This window comes from Ursus americanus, chromosome 3 (genome assembly GCF_024610735.1).
Source record: "Ursus americanus isolate L20-20 chromosome 3, mUrsAme1.1.p, whole genome shotgun sequence".
NCBI classification, from domain to species: Eukaryota; Metazoa; Chordata; class Mammalia; order Carnivora; family Ursidae; genus Ursus; species Ursus americanus.
In genome coordinates, this window is record NC_142129.1 from 66176319 (window position 1) to 66190612 (window position 14294).

The 14294-nt window shown below is 40.6% G+C and overlaps 1 protein-coding gene across 2 annotated transcripts in view; it reads right to left on the reverse strand.

Annotated features, from left to right (window-relative positions):
- Positions 1-326: 326 nt before the first annotated feature.
- DYNC1I1 (dynein cytoplasmic 1 intermediate chain 1) overlaps positions 327-14294 on the reverse strand; it is a 300330-nt gene continuing 286362 nt past the window's right edge. For both annotated transcript variants that reach the window (XM_087861060.1, XM_087861059.1), the window contains one exon: positions 327-1278. In XM_087861060.1, the coding sequence (XP_087717186.1) occupies positions 1168-1278 (111 nt within the window). In that variant the 3' untranslated portion in view covers positions 327-1167. The remainder of the gene's footprint in view (positions 1279-14294) is intronic.

A 14294-nucleotide genomic window follows, 5' to 3' on the forward strand; every position in this document is an offset into this window, starting at 1 on the left:
TGTAAATTCTTTTAAAAATTTGAAGAAATGTGCAGGACATTTGGTATCTGTTCACCTTAACCAGTTTTCCTTATTCCAACATTTAAGACCGTCTTTGGGCAAAAGTGGCTCTGGTGAGAGATAAGGGGAAGCTTTCCCAAAAACCACACACGTTCCCTCGTAAAAATAAAACCAGAGTCTTGGTTTAAGTCCAGCCAGGCTAGCTGCCTGTAAGTTCATGATCAATCTCTAACATGGCCTTCACGTATCTCCCCCACCCCCTTGTCATAGCAGAATTCTAATCAGGCTTTCCCCAAGCGGAGGACTGATCCACGCTGGCGCAGACCTGGTGTGGAACATTTTATTGGCCATAATGGTGTCATATTCAAGAACCACAGACTTTTGTTGGACTGTGTTAGCTTGAATGACAAGTATCAATAGTCAACTACATTTGAAATATTGTTAAAGTACCTAGAAATAATAGGCATTAAAATTCATTCCGTTCACTGCAACAAACCTCTAAAGATTTCTTGTCCTCAGTGGAACCGGCATACTGTAATTGTTATTTGGACCTTAATGTCACGTCAGCAGCAGCAGAGACAATACGGTCCTCTCATTATGCACATGCTCTAGGATCGTTTATTTTAATGCTTTCAAATAAATATGTTCCATGCAGCACACCACACTAAATAAGGAGCAGCAGTGTTCTTCTAGTAAATCCATCCACAATGTGAGTCACCATGTAAAACACCACATCTCGAGTCTTTGGCCCTGTACCGTATCATGAAGCACACCACATCTGCACCTAATCATATCTGGCTTCATATGGATTTAATAGGACTGTGCCAGAAGTGCATGTAAGAACAAATTTAACCAGAGGTTTCCAGCTATTAAATACAGCTACTAAGTAGTTAAAAGGCAACAACTAAACCCGTAAAGCCTACACCCCCCCCCCCCCCATTTTTGAGACAGAAATATAAAGACAGAAATGCTCTGGTGAATGGCAGGTCAGTGGAAAGCGGGGTGGGATACATTCAGAATACTTGGAGCAAAGCTGGCACATAGGACACCCAAAATGTCACGCAACACTGATACTGAATGGACACCAAATACGAGTGGAATCGATGACTGCAGAGCTGAATTCTAGAAGGTGAAGGTCGGGGCTGGGGTTGGGGTGGTTCGTTTCCACTAGGCAGATAACTCAACGGTGCCTTCCTCCTCGCTATCAGCTCTGTTGGCACGGATCTCCACGAGGGTCCTGGCAAAGCGGGTCCATTCGTCATTGTGGGGAACTGCAAGCTGCAAAGCAAATTAATGGGAAATGGTGAACAAGTATCTCACAGGCCGGAAAGCCCTGCAGCCTCCTGACTGCTCCTCCGGGGGCAGCCGTTTCTCTTGGACTATAAAGGAGGCCAGATCATCCCTGAATCGGCTCTGAAGTGTCACCCTGAAACTGACAAACTTAAGAGAATAATGTCACTCCCAGAAGAAAAATCACTTGTGGAATTTATAAAACTTTTAAAAACTTAAACTATACAATGACAGCAGCCAGTTAAAGCACTTTCAGTCATGAAAACCCATCGTAAGAAGACCAGAGTTAAAGTGAACACAGCAAATAAAAACTGCATAATTGACTAGGATTTTGAAATAACTGTGGTACTGCCTTTCTAAGTCCAGGCTATTGGTCCTTTTTTAAGTGTGGCTAGTGCGCTAATATGCACGGCTGAAGTCTAGTTTACATATACAAAGAAATTTTACTATGAAAGAATGATTTGGGTATTCAGCAAGATCTTACCAAGAGTTCTAAGTACTTCACATGTATTAACTCATTCCTCACAACAACCCTATGTAGGGTAATACTAGTATTTCCATTTTACGGAAGAAGAAGTCAAGGCACAGAAAGATTAAATCATCTGCCAAAGTTTGCACAGCTAGCAAATACCAAGGCCAGTATTCTCTAGCTCCAGGATCTGCATCCCTAGCCAGTGGGCCATACCGATTCACCAAAAGGGGGGGTTATAAAATTGCCCAAATACTATCTTCTTCTATGCACAATGCAGTGAGGAGAAAATTAACCCCACCCGATACAAATTACATATATGAATTTTGTTAGCTGATTTAAAGGATAATGATTTCTTTACACAGCATCCAAAAACGAATTGCTTAAAGATAACCATGCAAATGCTTGGAATGGAAAAGAGAATTATTTGAAGATGAGAAGTAGGATCAAGTAGAAGTCTGAATGGTTTTTATAGAGACTAAAATTGATTTAGACTGTACAGTGATTTTCTTGGAGGACTGCCCTATAAGACGGGGTACCCCATCTGTAGGTACTAGTGCTACCCTATTCTATAAACATTAATAACATTCATCTCGATACACATTTTTGAAAATAAGGAGGAAGCCAAGCTAAGCTTTGTGATCACTTTTACAGCTGAAAAATTACCCACTGTACAGAGCCAAATGATTAGAACTTTAAATTTTTATTACAGGGGATGATATTCTCAGATAATGTCTAAGACAACTTCTTGGAGGATGGCATCATCAGTCGACAACATATATCCTGCCATTAGTGTTCTAGTCCTAAGGTTTAAACGTTTCAATAATATAATTCTGGAAATGATCTACAGGTGGGGGAGTAAGGTCTACTTATTTTGAGAAATGCAGTACCAATAAGAATTCTCATTTGGTCATTTGAATGAGTTTTTGAATAGTTAACTACTTCCCTAGTTATTGAAATAAATCCAGATTTCTCCTTATGCAATGACATAAGTTCGTAATAGTACTGAATGACAGTTACCCCTTCGCTCAGTCCATTTTCCCTACTATGAGCTCTTTTCCTAGGTTCCACCATTCTTCATTTTACTCAATTTTAGAAAATACTGCACCGGGGAAATGAGGCCTCCAAATAAATGCTACCAAAGAGCTAACAAAAAGCATAAGCAGCAAAGGGTTGGTATCATATTTATATGAAAGAATAGGTCCACTATTTCTTTTCTCTTCTCCAACTCCTGACCAACTCCTTCCAAAAAGAACCACAGCACTAAAGCCTAGGGAGAGACAAAGCCAACCATGATAACATGATTGTAACTTTTTCTCATAGTAGCTGAGAATCAAGCTATAACTAGAGCACCTCATAATTTCACAGAACTTGAAGTATTGGGAAAAAGCAGACCCTCCTCACAATACGTTATACAATATATGATACGGGCTAGAGCTCCAGGAGTTTGGCTCATAAACATGGCGCTGTATTACTGTTGAGGCAGTGCAAGTTTAATGACCGTCCGATGCCGTGGGTAATGGGCTGTTGATAGCAATATATAGGGACTACATACTCAAACGAGAAAACAGGTAAATATGTTTTACCTAGTTTCGTGAAGTAGTAATAGCGAGACTGTTAAGAAATGATACGAATGACGGTTAGGAAACATCGAGGTTTGAGTGTGTCCAGGTACAGCTGGAGATAGAACTGAGTACCATTTATGACAGTTAAGTTGTACACCTAACTTTTCAAAAACGAATTCTGTTAGATTTAAATGTTTCTAAGGAAGAAACAAAAATACCCTGCAGTGGAACTACCTTTGACCCTTTCCATGGGGATGGGACTACGGAAATACCAGCACCTGTCCTTGCCCTCACAAAGGAGTTCCTGGTGTTCTAACGCAGCTTGTCCTCTTTTTGATCTGTGAAAGTTTCATTTAGGTTGGAAATATTAGAAGTTTAAAGAAAAAAACAACAACATTCTACAAAGTATTTTCCTCTCTAGAATGCCATAAACTTCACAGAAATGTTTGCTTTGGTTCACAAACAAAACCACAACAAAAAACATTCCAGAGTAGAACACAATGAAAACACAATTGCTTCTAGAAACTTAAATTTACCTACCTCATCCTATTACACTTTCTCATTTAGTTGGCTATAAAAATAACCCAAGATGATTGTAACGTTAGATTTAGAAGGTGAACTGCACGCTGCCCCGTTTTTAGAATTAAGTATCACCATCAGGAAGCGCTTTAAGTATAATCTTAGCTTGAATGTGTGAATGTGTATTCACAGGCGGTTTCCACATCCAAAGTAATAATTTTTGGCATCTGAATTACTTGTAGGTAAGACCAAACAGGCGTCCTAACAAACAAGAAGACCACTCCTTTCATTTTACATCTGTGGCTGTACATAGCATCCATTTGGACAGAACCGTCCTTCCTGTCCTTGGCACTCCTGACTTTCCTCACCTGGTTCTGTCTGATTGGAAGTGGCTGGAAAGGAGGCTCAGGAGCATAAACTCATCGGAGACTTCCTCTAGGAGGCTTCTAGCCCAATAATACCCTAATCGTGAAGTAGGAAAATTCTTTGTCCCTGTTTCTTAGTTAAAGACTAAGACTGCTCTCGTGTTCCTCCAGCTAGCACACGAATGTATTCAGTCGGCAGGGGCTGCGGACCAACTCTATGCCCGGTGCCGTGCTAGGGATTAAAGAGACAGCAGTGAGTGAGTGCGGCACACGATGACCATGAGAACAGGCGAAAATGACCGTGTTTTCTTGGGTCAAAATGTGTGAATACTGGCATAGGTGTTTGTTCGGATTTGTTTTTGTTTTTTAACTTCGTCGACATTCCAGACATGAATAGCCTGAAATTGATCTTACGGCGGCAAGTGCACACTTCTCGGTGTGGGTTGTGTGTCAAGCAAGTGGCAGGGAAGCAAATGGCATGTTAATGACATGGCTTCCGCATCTCTCTACGTTTCTACCGCGGAACTGAAGGCCAAATCCAGAGCAGAGTCGTTCAGAATAATTTTCCAGCAATTTCCATTTTGTGATAGGAAAAATTTTCACACACGTTTTTAATCGTGATGAGTAATTTCAATTGATTAAAAAAAAAACCTAGAAGCACCGTGAAGGAAACAGCCCACAGTGATAGCAGGGGAGTGCCATAGAGAAGGACTTCTAAGACCTGTCCGGTATTGTACTGAGTCAGAATGGGTCTGGAAACATCGGCCTTCAGATTCATCTGCCAAAGTCCACGTCCTAGGTCAGGATTCAGATTTCGCCACTGCTTTGTAGACGAAGTGCACCCACAAGCCAGTTCACCCCCACATTAGAAAAGTTCTAATTTTTTGCTAAGTGTATAAAGCATTTTTATGCCATAAGCACTGGGGGCTGTGATTCCTGAGATAATACAATCTCAGTTCTAAGAGTGACGGCCTGTTATAGGTATGATACGACCCTATTTTTACAGCCTAGGGAACGAAGGACAAAGACAGTTTCTGAGGTAGCAATTTGGCCCTAAGGAGGAGGTAAAATGAAGCTCAGATCTGGACAGGCGACTTAAGTCCTGTTCTCGTCTTGGTTACTGGCCACGGTCGGGCACTTAACCTCTCGTTGCCTCAATTGTAAAATGGGGATGATGGTGTCTGACCCATTTATCAACAGAGATGGGAAGAGGATGAGAAAGGTAATCTAAGGGAAGAAAATACTATGAGTTCATCATGGAATAGCCACGCGTTCTTTTCTAAAGCGTCACTCAGATTGAACATGTTCCTAAAAACGGCCTCTGTACGTGGCATACATACCAATTTATAGCATTTTTGTGATTTTGTTTTCTTAAAAAATTAATGCTGGTGTTTACCACGTGAGGACATTAAGGAACAAGGCATGACCTCTTTTAACAGGTAGGGAAGAGAAGAACGGGAGCTACAGGATCTGCTGAAGCCCACACAACGCCCACACGTGCGTGCGGGGCAGGCAGGAGCCCCGGCCCTTGATGAAACGCCCGCGTACCGCAGCGGAACGGCAGGCAGGTAATGTGTTTTCAATCACCTGCTAAAAGATTCTAAAGATTGTATTTAATCTTCTAGGATTCTTCGGAGATAAAAGGTCAAAAATAAAAAGCGAAAGTGCAGAAGTTGTGGAAAATTTATGAAAATTAGTCCCCTCCTTCCTACTTCTGAGGCCGCGTGGACCTGCCCCCTCCCTGCCTAAATGGAATGGAGGGTGCCCCGGATCCTGCCCCAGCCCGTCCTCCAGGTAACTAGCTGGCCTAACCACTGGGTGTCTGGCCTGGGCTTCTCGTGCACTTAAAGGGAGGCAGAGATTGCAGAATGACTAAATTCTGAGTTTGGAGCCGGGGTGACTTTTTGCACCTCCTGTATCAGACAGTTTCTTTTCTTTTCCCTGCTCCGCCACTTATTTGCTTATGAAATTTATGTCTTAACGTCTCTGATCTTCATTCCTCCATTCGTGAGAAAGGAATTTTGAGACCCATCTCCTAGGACTGCTGTGAATAGTAAATAGGACACCCTCCCCCCAAAAAATCATAGGCTTATTAGCACGGTGCTTGGCACATTATAAACTCTTCGGAAATGTTTTTTTTTTTTTATTTTTCCTTAATGCTTATTCCCTTCTTCATTATTTTTGTTATTTTTGCTTCTTTCCTTTTCTTTCTTCCCATTTCCTCCTTTTTACCTATATAGATCTGCATTCTTTTTGGAAATACTCCTTATTTTTGTTACATTTGATTTCTTGAAAACCCACCCAAATAATTTCCTAAGTGGTCATACTTCTAATACTAGCCAAATTTCGTGAGCTGGGTATGGGGAAAGGGTTCTTTCAGATCCCAAGAAAAATTCTGTCCCAGTACTTTTTATTGCTCATTTAAAAAATCAAATTTAAAGTACAATTATTCCTTATAAATATACACATACACGTATATATCTACAGATACATGCGTATTTATCTTCCAGATATGGCCAGTCCGGCGTTCCCTAGCTGTTTCCTCGGCAGGGCACTTTCTACAGTGGGATTCTACATTTTTAGCTCAAGTCCTAAGGCTTTGTAACCGCTGAACATGCTGTTATAAAAATCAAATGACTTTTTATAACCAGGGTTAAATACACAAATATCATTCATGTGTCCCTTTTTATATGCACATGGCTAACAATTCTGAACAGTCCGCAGTTAAGCCTCCCTCGTTTGTTGGTAATTTGAAAGGCTTTATAGTACCTAGCAGCTGATTTTAAGAAGCTGCCTTATCTGCAGTAACTCCCACCGGCCCAAAGCTGCATTTTTTATGGTAAAAATATCTGTCTCAGGCATTGCTTATATAAAAGTAGCTTAATTTAAAAAAAAAAAATCTTGGGACAATTAAGACAGAAAACTATTCCGTGATTTCAGTTTGGTTTCTCCGATACATTACGCATGGCAAACCAATGAAAACGGATAGGACTCCAAGTTTCAGGGTAAGTGTTCCATGGATGTGTGTTTCATCAGCATCTTTGTAATCTTTTAATTAAACGGAGTCATTAAAAAAAAGTCTGGGACGATTATGTTAACGATTGATGCTGAACACATCCATGACAACTTACCTCCTGTATTCACCTAAAAATTAAAGTTTTCTATTGAAAAGATACCTTACAAATTACCTTTTCACTTTAGCATTGATTTTTGTTGTTGTTGTTAATGCGTTTACAGAAACCGTGGAAGTGAATGTGGGTTTCCACAGAACGACTGGTAAACCCTTCTAAGCCCTAAAATGTTTTTTTAAAAGTGCAATTATTAATGGCACCCCAATTCAGGAGATTGTGGACTTACTGGTATACAAATACACATTTGTGTTCAGAGGAAGCCGGTATTTCTTCGGACAATTCCCTTTGCCACACACACAGATGGAAGCAAAGTGGGAGGGTAATAAGCAATGAAACGGCCGCTGGAACGAGCAAGCTTACTCGCTTCACATAAATACCAGCTCCACTGTGTTTAACTCGTGGGGGAGTCTAGCATCACTGGTAACAATGGATGAAACCACGGACCGAAATTCCAAGCCAGAGTGCAGTGTACCAAGGGGGTAGACGTGCCGGCGGCTCCACCACAAACAGATCCGCTGTGTGGTAACTTAGCATTTACAGCACTTGTAGGGAAGGCCGGAGGGGAGAAGTTACATTAGTCTCCACTCTGTAGCATCTGCCATTTCCCAGTCGGTAGGATAAAATTTCTGTGAAATTTAGCAGCATGCAAACTACTATAGTAGTCTGATGAGATCCGACTATTTTAGGTTAAGAAAGAAAGAACCTATTTTATCATAAAATCCTATCTAAGGGACTCCTCACCCACCCGCGAAGCTTGAGATCCCTCTGCCGAAGTTCTCCTCCTCGTCTCTTTAAATCAGCGGTTGACTTTTACCGCATGTTTGTCAGAACACCACTTTAAAAAAAAATCCACTACCACCCAATTAAGGAAAAAAATAGAGGTAAGACATGAAATCAAAAGTAAGTAGTGAAAAGATGGCTCTGTACCCGTTTCAATAAGCCAGCAGCCATCGAAGGAAATTATTTTAAATACTACTCTTCAAAATGTTCTTCATGTTAAAATTTAGCATTATACGAAGCACAACAAAATTCTGGAGTTTCTACCTGCAGAGGAAAAAAAATCACAGCTAAAAAAGAAAGAGTTAATTTACGAAGCCTGCCGATGACCTTGTTCACATCTGTATTAAAATCTCATCATCCTTTTTTCTTGAGAAATCTCTTAAGCGTTATTTCTTTTTCTATTATTTGGACCGATCTATTCCTCTGCCCAAAAGATGGAAAAAGTGCTAAAAACTTTGGCTGATGGGTAATAATGGAAAATAAACTTTGTAAACTTCAATTACCACTCTTTTTCCGTAACAGAAAAGACCAAGAAAATGACGGGGGAACAACAAAGCGTGTGCTTGCTGCTCAAGCAGCCCCGTCACATTAGCTGACCGAACCTATCTCCCTTCCCCTCCTGATATGATTAACTGTAGGTTTTCTAGTAAATTCCTAGCAACTACTGCATCTAAGCAGTTTTGACAAAAAGAAAGCTTATTGCTAAACACCTTAAAAACATTTACCAAGGTAATAAAAGAAATGTCATTCCCTCCTACTGAATGTTTGAGCATAAAAGAGGTATTTTTATAATGTAGTTCATGATTTACCGTATCTATAGTGTCCAAAAAAAGCACAATGAAAAGGGAGCATTTTTCCAGTGGTTTGACAACTATTTGAATCAACTGTTAGGCTTTCATTACACTAGTGGCCAATTGCTCACTTTTAAAAGCGCAGGAGAGGTGAGGGACTGGGATAGGGAGCGGGGAAGAAGGACGAGCCTTCTTTTCCAGATACATTTTCTTTATATCCTTGTCTGTGCAAATGTAGTTAAATGGATTACTTTTCCTGTCCATCAATCTATAGCCAACTTGGAGGCTGCCTTGTGAATGCTTCACACAATTCAGCTTTCCCTTAACCTGCAACTTTCACATGTGAGACGTTCATTTCTCCAAATATTGATGGAGTGCTTTTCTGTGCTGGGCTGGGTTATCCTGTTCAAACGGATACTCGCTAAGTATCTACCCTGCGTATGTTTCTGTGGACGTGGCACTCTAAAAATGAGAAAACCTTACCAAGGAACGCGATTAACCCAAGGAGTGCTGCCAAACGAAAAGGACAACAGCAGCAACAAACAAACGAAACCCCCAATGGTTTTTCTAAATCAAAAACGTGGCTGGTTTTTAGGCGACTAGAAGATGCTCACTTTTTACCTATGGGTCTTTAATGCTAAGGTAAATAAAAATAAAATATTTCATCTAAATGTTGAGAAACTATTGTCTGGCCATGAGGAGAAAGATCTTAGGGAATGGACCACTGATGAGTTTTATCTGCCATCCTAAAAAAGTAAGAGTGCAAAATTTCTTCAACAAGGTTAAGCTTTGATACTTCCTAAATGATAAATAATTCATGTGTTAAAATGTAGAAGATGTTCTGATAGCTGACATTCTCAGAAATTCATGCAAACCTTCTTTGGAATTAGAATAGAATGATTCATTCACTTCCTCGCTTTGCAAGTCCAACCTCTGTAGCATATAAATATTGACACGTAAGCAGCATAAGCAGGCACTTGATTTCATATCATCTTCTAGATACACCGAGAGCGGCACACATACTCCTGCAAGAAACAAACAACTCTCCATTTGCATACAGGCCAGTGTTAATCCAGCCTCACACATGATTGCAACCGCTTCATGCTCGGCTGGTCTAAGCTGTGATTTGAGGCTACTGTTCTAAGCAGTAATTTTTCAAGATAAAATTTAGCAGTTTTGAAATTCTAAAACTAAACACAATTTTGTCAGCCATAAAAAAAAATTTTAACACTATAATTAATGACTGCTTCAAAATCCAAACTGCTATTGAGGATGACAGTTTGAAATCACAGAAGAATCATAAAGATGATTAATTATACAAACTGGTACTCGTTTCAGAAGGTTTATATTCATAGGCCATTTATCACCAAAATGGGAATATATGAATTTCATTGAGTATTGCAAATTACTATGCACACATTAATTTGGTTTTTATAAAATTAGATATTAGGGTTTTCTTTTCATTGAATTAGCTTCTCCATAATACATAAAAGTCAGAAGTAGTTTCTTATCAATCTGGAAAAAAAAAAGTGGTTTGAAAAGATATTAATCCTAGAAATTCATTTTTATAAACTAATGTACCTGAATAAGCACACTATTTATATAATAATTAGTTTAATTATGGTCTTTTACATATATAATTATCCAAATGAAAGCCACTGCTGCTACGTTCACTATAAGATGAGTAATTATAACATTAATTGGAATTAATAGTGCTTTTTCTTTTTCTTTTTTAAATTAAGCACTTTTCCTAGAAGACATCAAGTTAATACTAAAATTACAATCATACATTTTAACCAAATTATTTTATTTCAAATACATGTAATTTATTATGACAAGGAAATGGATTAATATATTACTTCAAAGTAGCTTAATTTAGGTAATTATATTTATTAGCACCCCAAATCTGCTCATACAAATATGCCTTTGTGCTTTTTGACTCCACTGCACAGTGTTGTGGCTATGGCAATAAAAATTCAGGTAAGAACTGAAAAGTCCCATTGAAAACCCCAGCGGTTTGTTTCCGTGTCATCAAGTATCTAGATATTATCGACAGAGCTAAGTATTTGGATTTGCAGTTTTTATCTGGATGTTTGGCACCACAGAATAATTTATGCCAAAGTCTTTTCTTTTCCAAGAAGTGTTTGGCATCAGCTAAAGAAAATAATATTGTTTATCCACTGAAGAATAAAGCCAGGACTTGCAAAGACCTTCAAGAATCGAGCAACTTGTGGCCACACTCACTTAATGAGAAACACCAGTGTTTGGGGTGATTATGACTGGACTTGGGGAAGCTGAGCCCAGCCCCGCGCTCCCTTCCGGAGGCTGCCGCAGCCTGGCCATGCTCTGGTTCATCCTCCGCGGGGGCTGCTGGCCTTGCTAAAGCACAACAATTAACCGAACTGATTTCGAACCCTGTTCTTTTTCATTAAGGGACTTTCATTTGAATTAACCCCCAAATCTCAGTGTAACTGCGCATTTTGTGTTCTGCACACCCCTTCCCCATGCAGAGGGGATGACTCACATTCAGGGTCCAAGACTTCTCCTGGAAAATGGATGGAGGTGCTGTCCTACTGCAAACATGAAGGAGTTCCACAAGGCAGATGATTATTGCCTAAGTGTAAGGCACTTAAAACCCGAAACGTATTATATTTATTTTGTATCACTCAAACTCTTTTGAACTCCCGGCACTTCCAGCTTTAGTAGATTCCTCTATGTTGAACTGCTCCGTAAAGTGCACGAGAGACGGCTCATCAGACAGCCTTCTCCGTCTGCTAGCTGCCTCGGGAAACTGCTGGAGGCACTTTCTCATAGTCCTTGTACGTTACACGTGGACCGCCATTCTGAAGTGCGTCACCATAGGCCAGTTTTCCCGTTGGGATCCCGAATAAACGGTCATCCTCATTTTTCATTTCAGCTCTAAAATACACTCAGGTGAACACTGAAGCCATGCTTCACCTTTTTAACAGGTGTGTGTGATCTCTCGTGTTCACCTGCAATTTTCCTTTCCAAGAATTTGTCAAGACCCTTTTAATAGAGTAACAAATGTCAAATTTACTGTATGTATTGAAATCTGTAATAAAATGACTGCTGTTCTTTTAGCCCCCAACCAGTCATAAGAACCAAGTCACTTGAAATGCCGCCACAGTTCCGGGTCACACCGCGGAGGCGAGCGCGTGCTTCCTCCGGCAGTTAGTGAGTGGGGCGCCAAGCCAATAAAGCGAAGGGCGCTGACATTTATGCGTCTGCCCGGCTCGTTCTTAAGTTGCCATTTTCTTTCCCAAGTCCTACTGTAAGCTGAAAATGGTTTGGGAATTTTATCATTTGACTACTGTAGAAATACAATCAGGGATTTGAAACTTGTGTGTATTTATCACAACTGAAAACAAAATCTTCCCTGGAAGAGGTTAATGGAAAAAGAAATAACAGGAGGTGGAGGATAAACTGCTTCTTTCAAAACTGGAGCTGCAAACAGCATTCTAACTAATTCCGATAAGCAGCAAACATAGTTGTTAGGGGATATTTATGACAGCCCATCTGTGTGACAGCACTGAAGCATTAACAATAGGAACGGGCTTTCTATAAAACATATCTGCGAGACAGACAGGTAGATAGGCTGACTATCAATCATCAGGACACGTGACTAATTCTATACTCACTGGCCCGTGGGCTATTAAAATCCACTCCATGTATATATAGAAAAGCTTGCTATTCAGTAAAGAAGCCACGGCAGTGAGTAATTCTTATTTTTAATTCTCTAGAATATGTGAGTTCACACATCATTAAAAAAAATCCAGCAATGATTAACAGCTCTCTGTGAGCATATTCCGAAGCAGCATGCGCTCACCGTTTTCAGGTTATGTTTGCGGTTAACTTATGACTTGTTATCCTATCCATGTGCCAATTAATTGGATGGGATCGTATGGCTTCACAACAAACAGACTGCATCCCACAGCGTGAAGAGAAAGATCCTCAAAACTTACTCAAGAGCTGGGCTCATCTCTAACTTTACATCTTAGAAAGCTGAAATGGTTCCTGCAACCACTGTCTATTTTAATAACTTTTAAGATGCACAAATAGAATAAAAACTATAGCCAAATAATAAAAGGGGTCTTCTCTGTGTTTCATTGAATTCACATGACTTTCATTTATGCTAATGGAAGTTAAGCACCTGCTTCGCAAAGAAAATAGACCCCTATCTGTGAAAATAAATGTGTACGGTATATTTTCCAGACACAATACTGAAATCAAACAACCAAAAATGTGTGCCATATAAACAAAGCATCACGTGGCCTACCTGGAAACATTGCTGTTTTATATTTCACCTCATTAGTCATAGGCCCCAAGATATGACTCATGCTTTGCCATTTAAATGCAACAAAAAGGAGAAAAGGGGTTGGGGGGGGGGTATGGACATACTCAAGCTGGTGATTTCGGTGAGCTCATACACAATCCTCTGTTTACCCCTTCAGAAGTTCATAATAAATTGCATCAGTAAATCTGGATTCGGGCCACTGCTCTCTGCCATCATCTTAAAAGTCATGGAGGATAATTGTACATAATAGGGGAGGGCATGAGCGTGGGGGCACTGTGCTGGGACTCCCTGCAGCAGCTGCAGCCTCAGCTGGGACAGGAGATGAGGCAGACAATGGTAACGACTGGGGACACCAGGGTCCCTCTCTGCAGTGTTCTCCTGGTTGAGCGCCAGGTCTCACAGGAAGCGTGTCTGCCTGGACTTGAGTAGGGACATCTCCACTGGCAGTCACAGAAGTCTCTTACCAGGGAGTTCTTGATGATGGTGTGACAACTGAGTGACAGAGACTGTCCATCTCCACTCCAACTGTAGTAGGCATCATAGAGATCTTTCCCAAAACTCTATTATACGTTTGGTTAAACTTACAGTATGGGGAGGTGAATGAGAATATCCAGTATGGTTTCAGCCCTAGTTCTATGGGCCTCATGATGTTTATAATCTACAACCACTGCCATTCCCAGTCAACATTTTTTCACCATACTTCTTTTTCCCTCCCTTCCTCCCTCCCTCCATTTACCCCTTCCTTCCTTCCTTCCTTCCTTCCTTCCTTCCTTCCTTCCTTCCCTCCCTCCCTCCCTCCCTCCCTTCCTCCTTTGTTCTTTTCTTTTTCCTTTTCTTTTCTTTTTTCGAGAAGGAGGTGGGGAAGGGCAGAGGGAGAGGGAGAGAAAGAGAATCTTAAGCAGCCTCCATGCCCAGCATGGAGCCGGACACAGGGCTTGATCTCACCACCCTGAGCTGATGACCTGACCAAAATCAAGAGTCTGGTGCTTAACCGACGGAGCCACCCAGGCACACCGCACATTCAACATTTTTAGACAGTCTCAAGACATAGATAATAAGACGATCACAC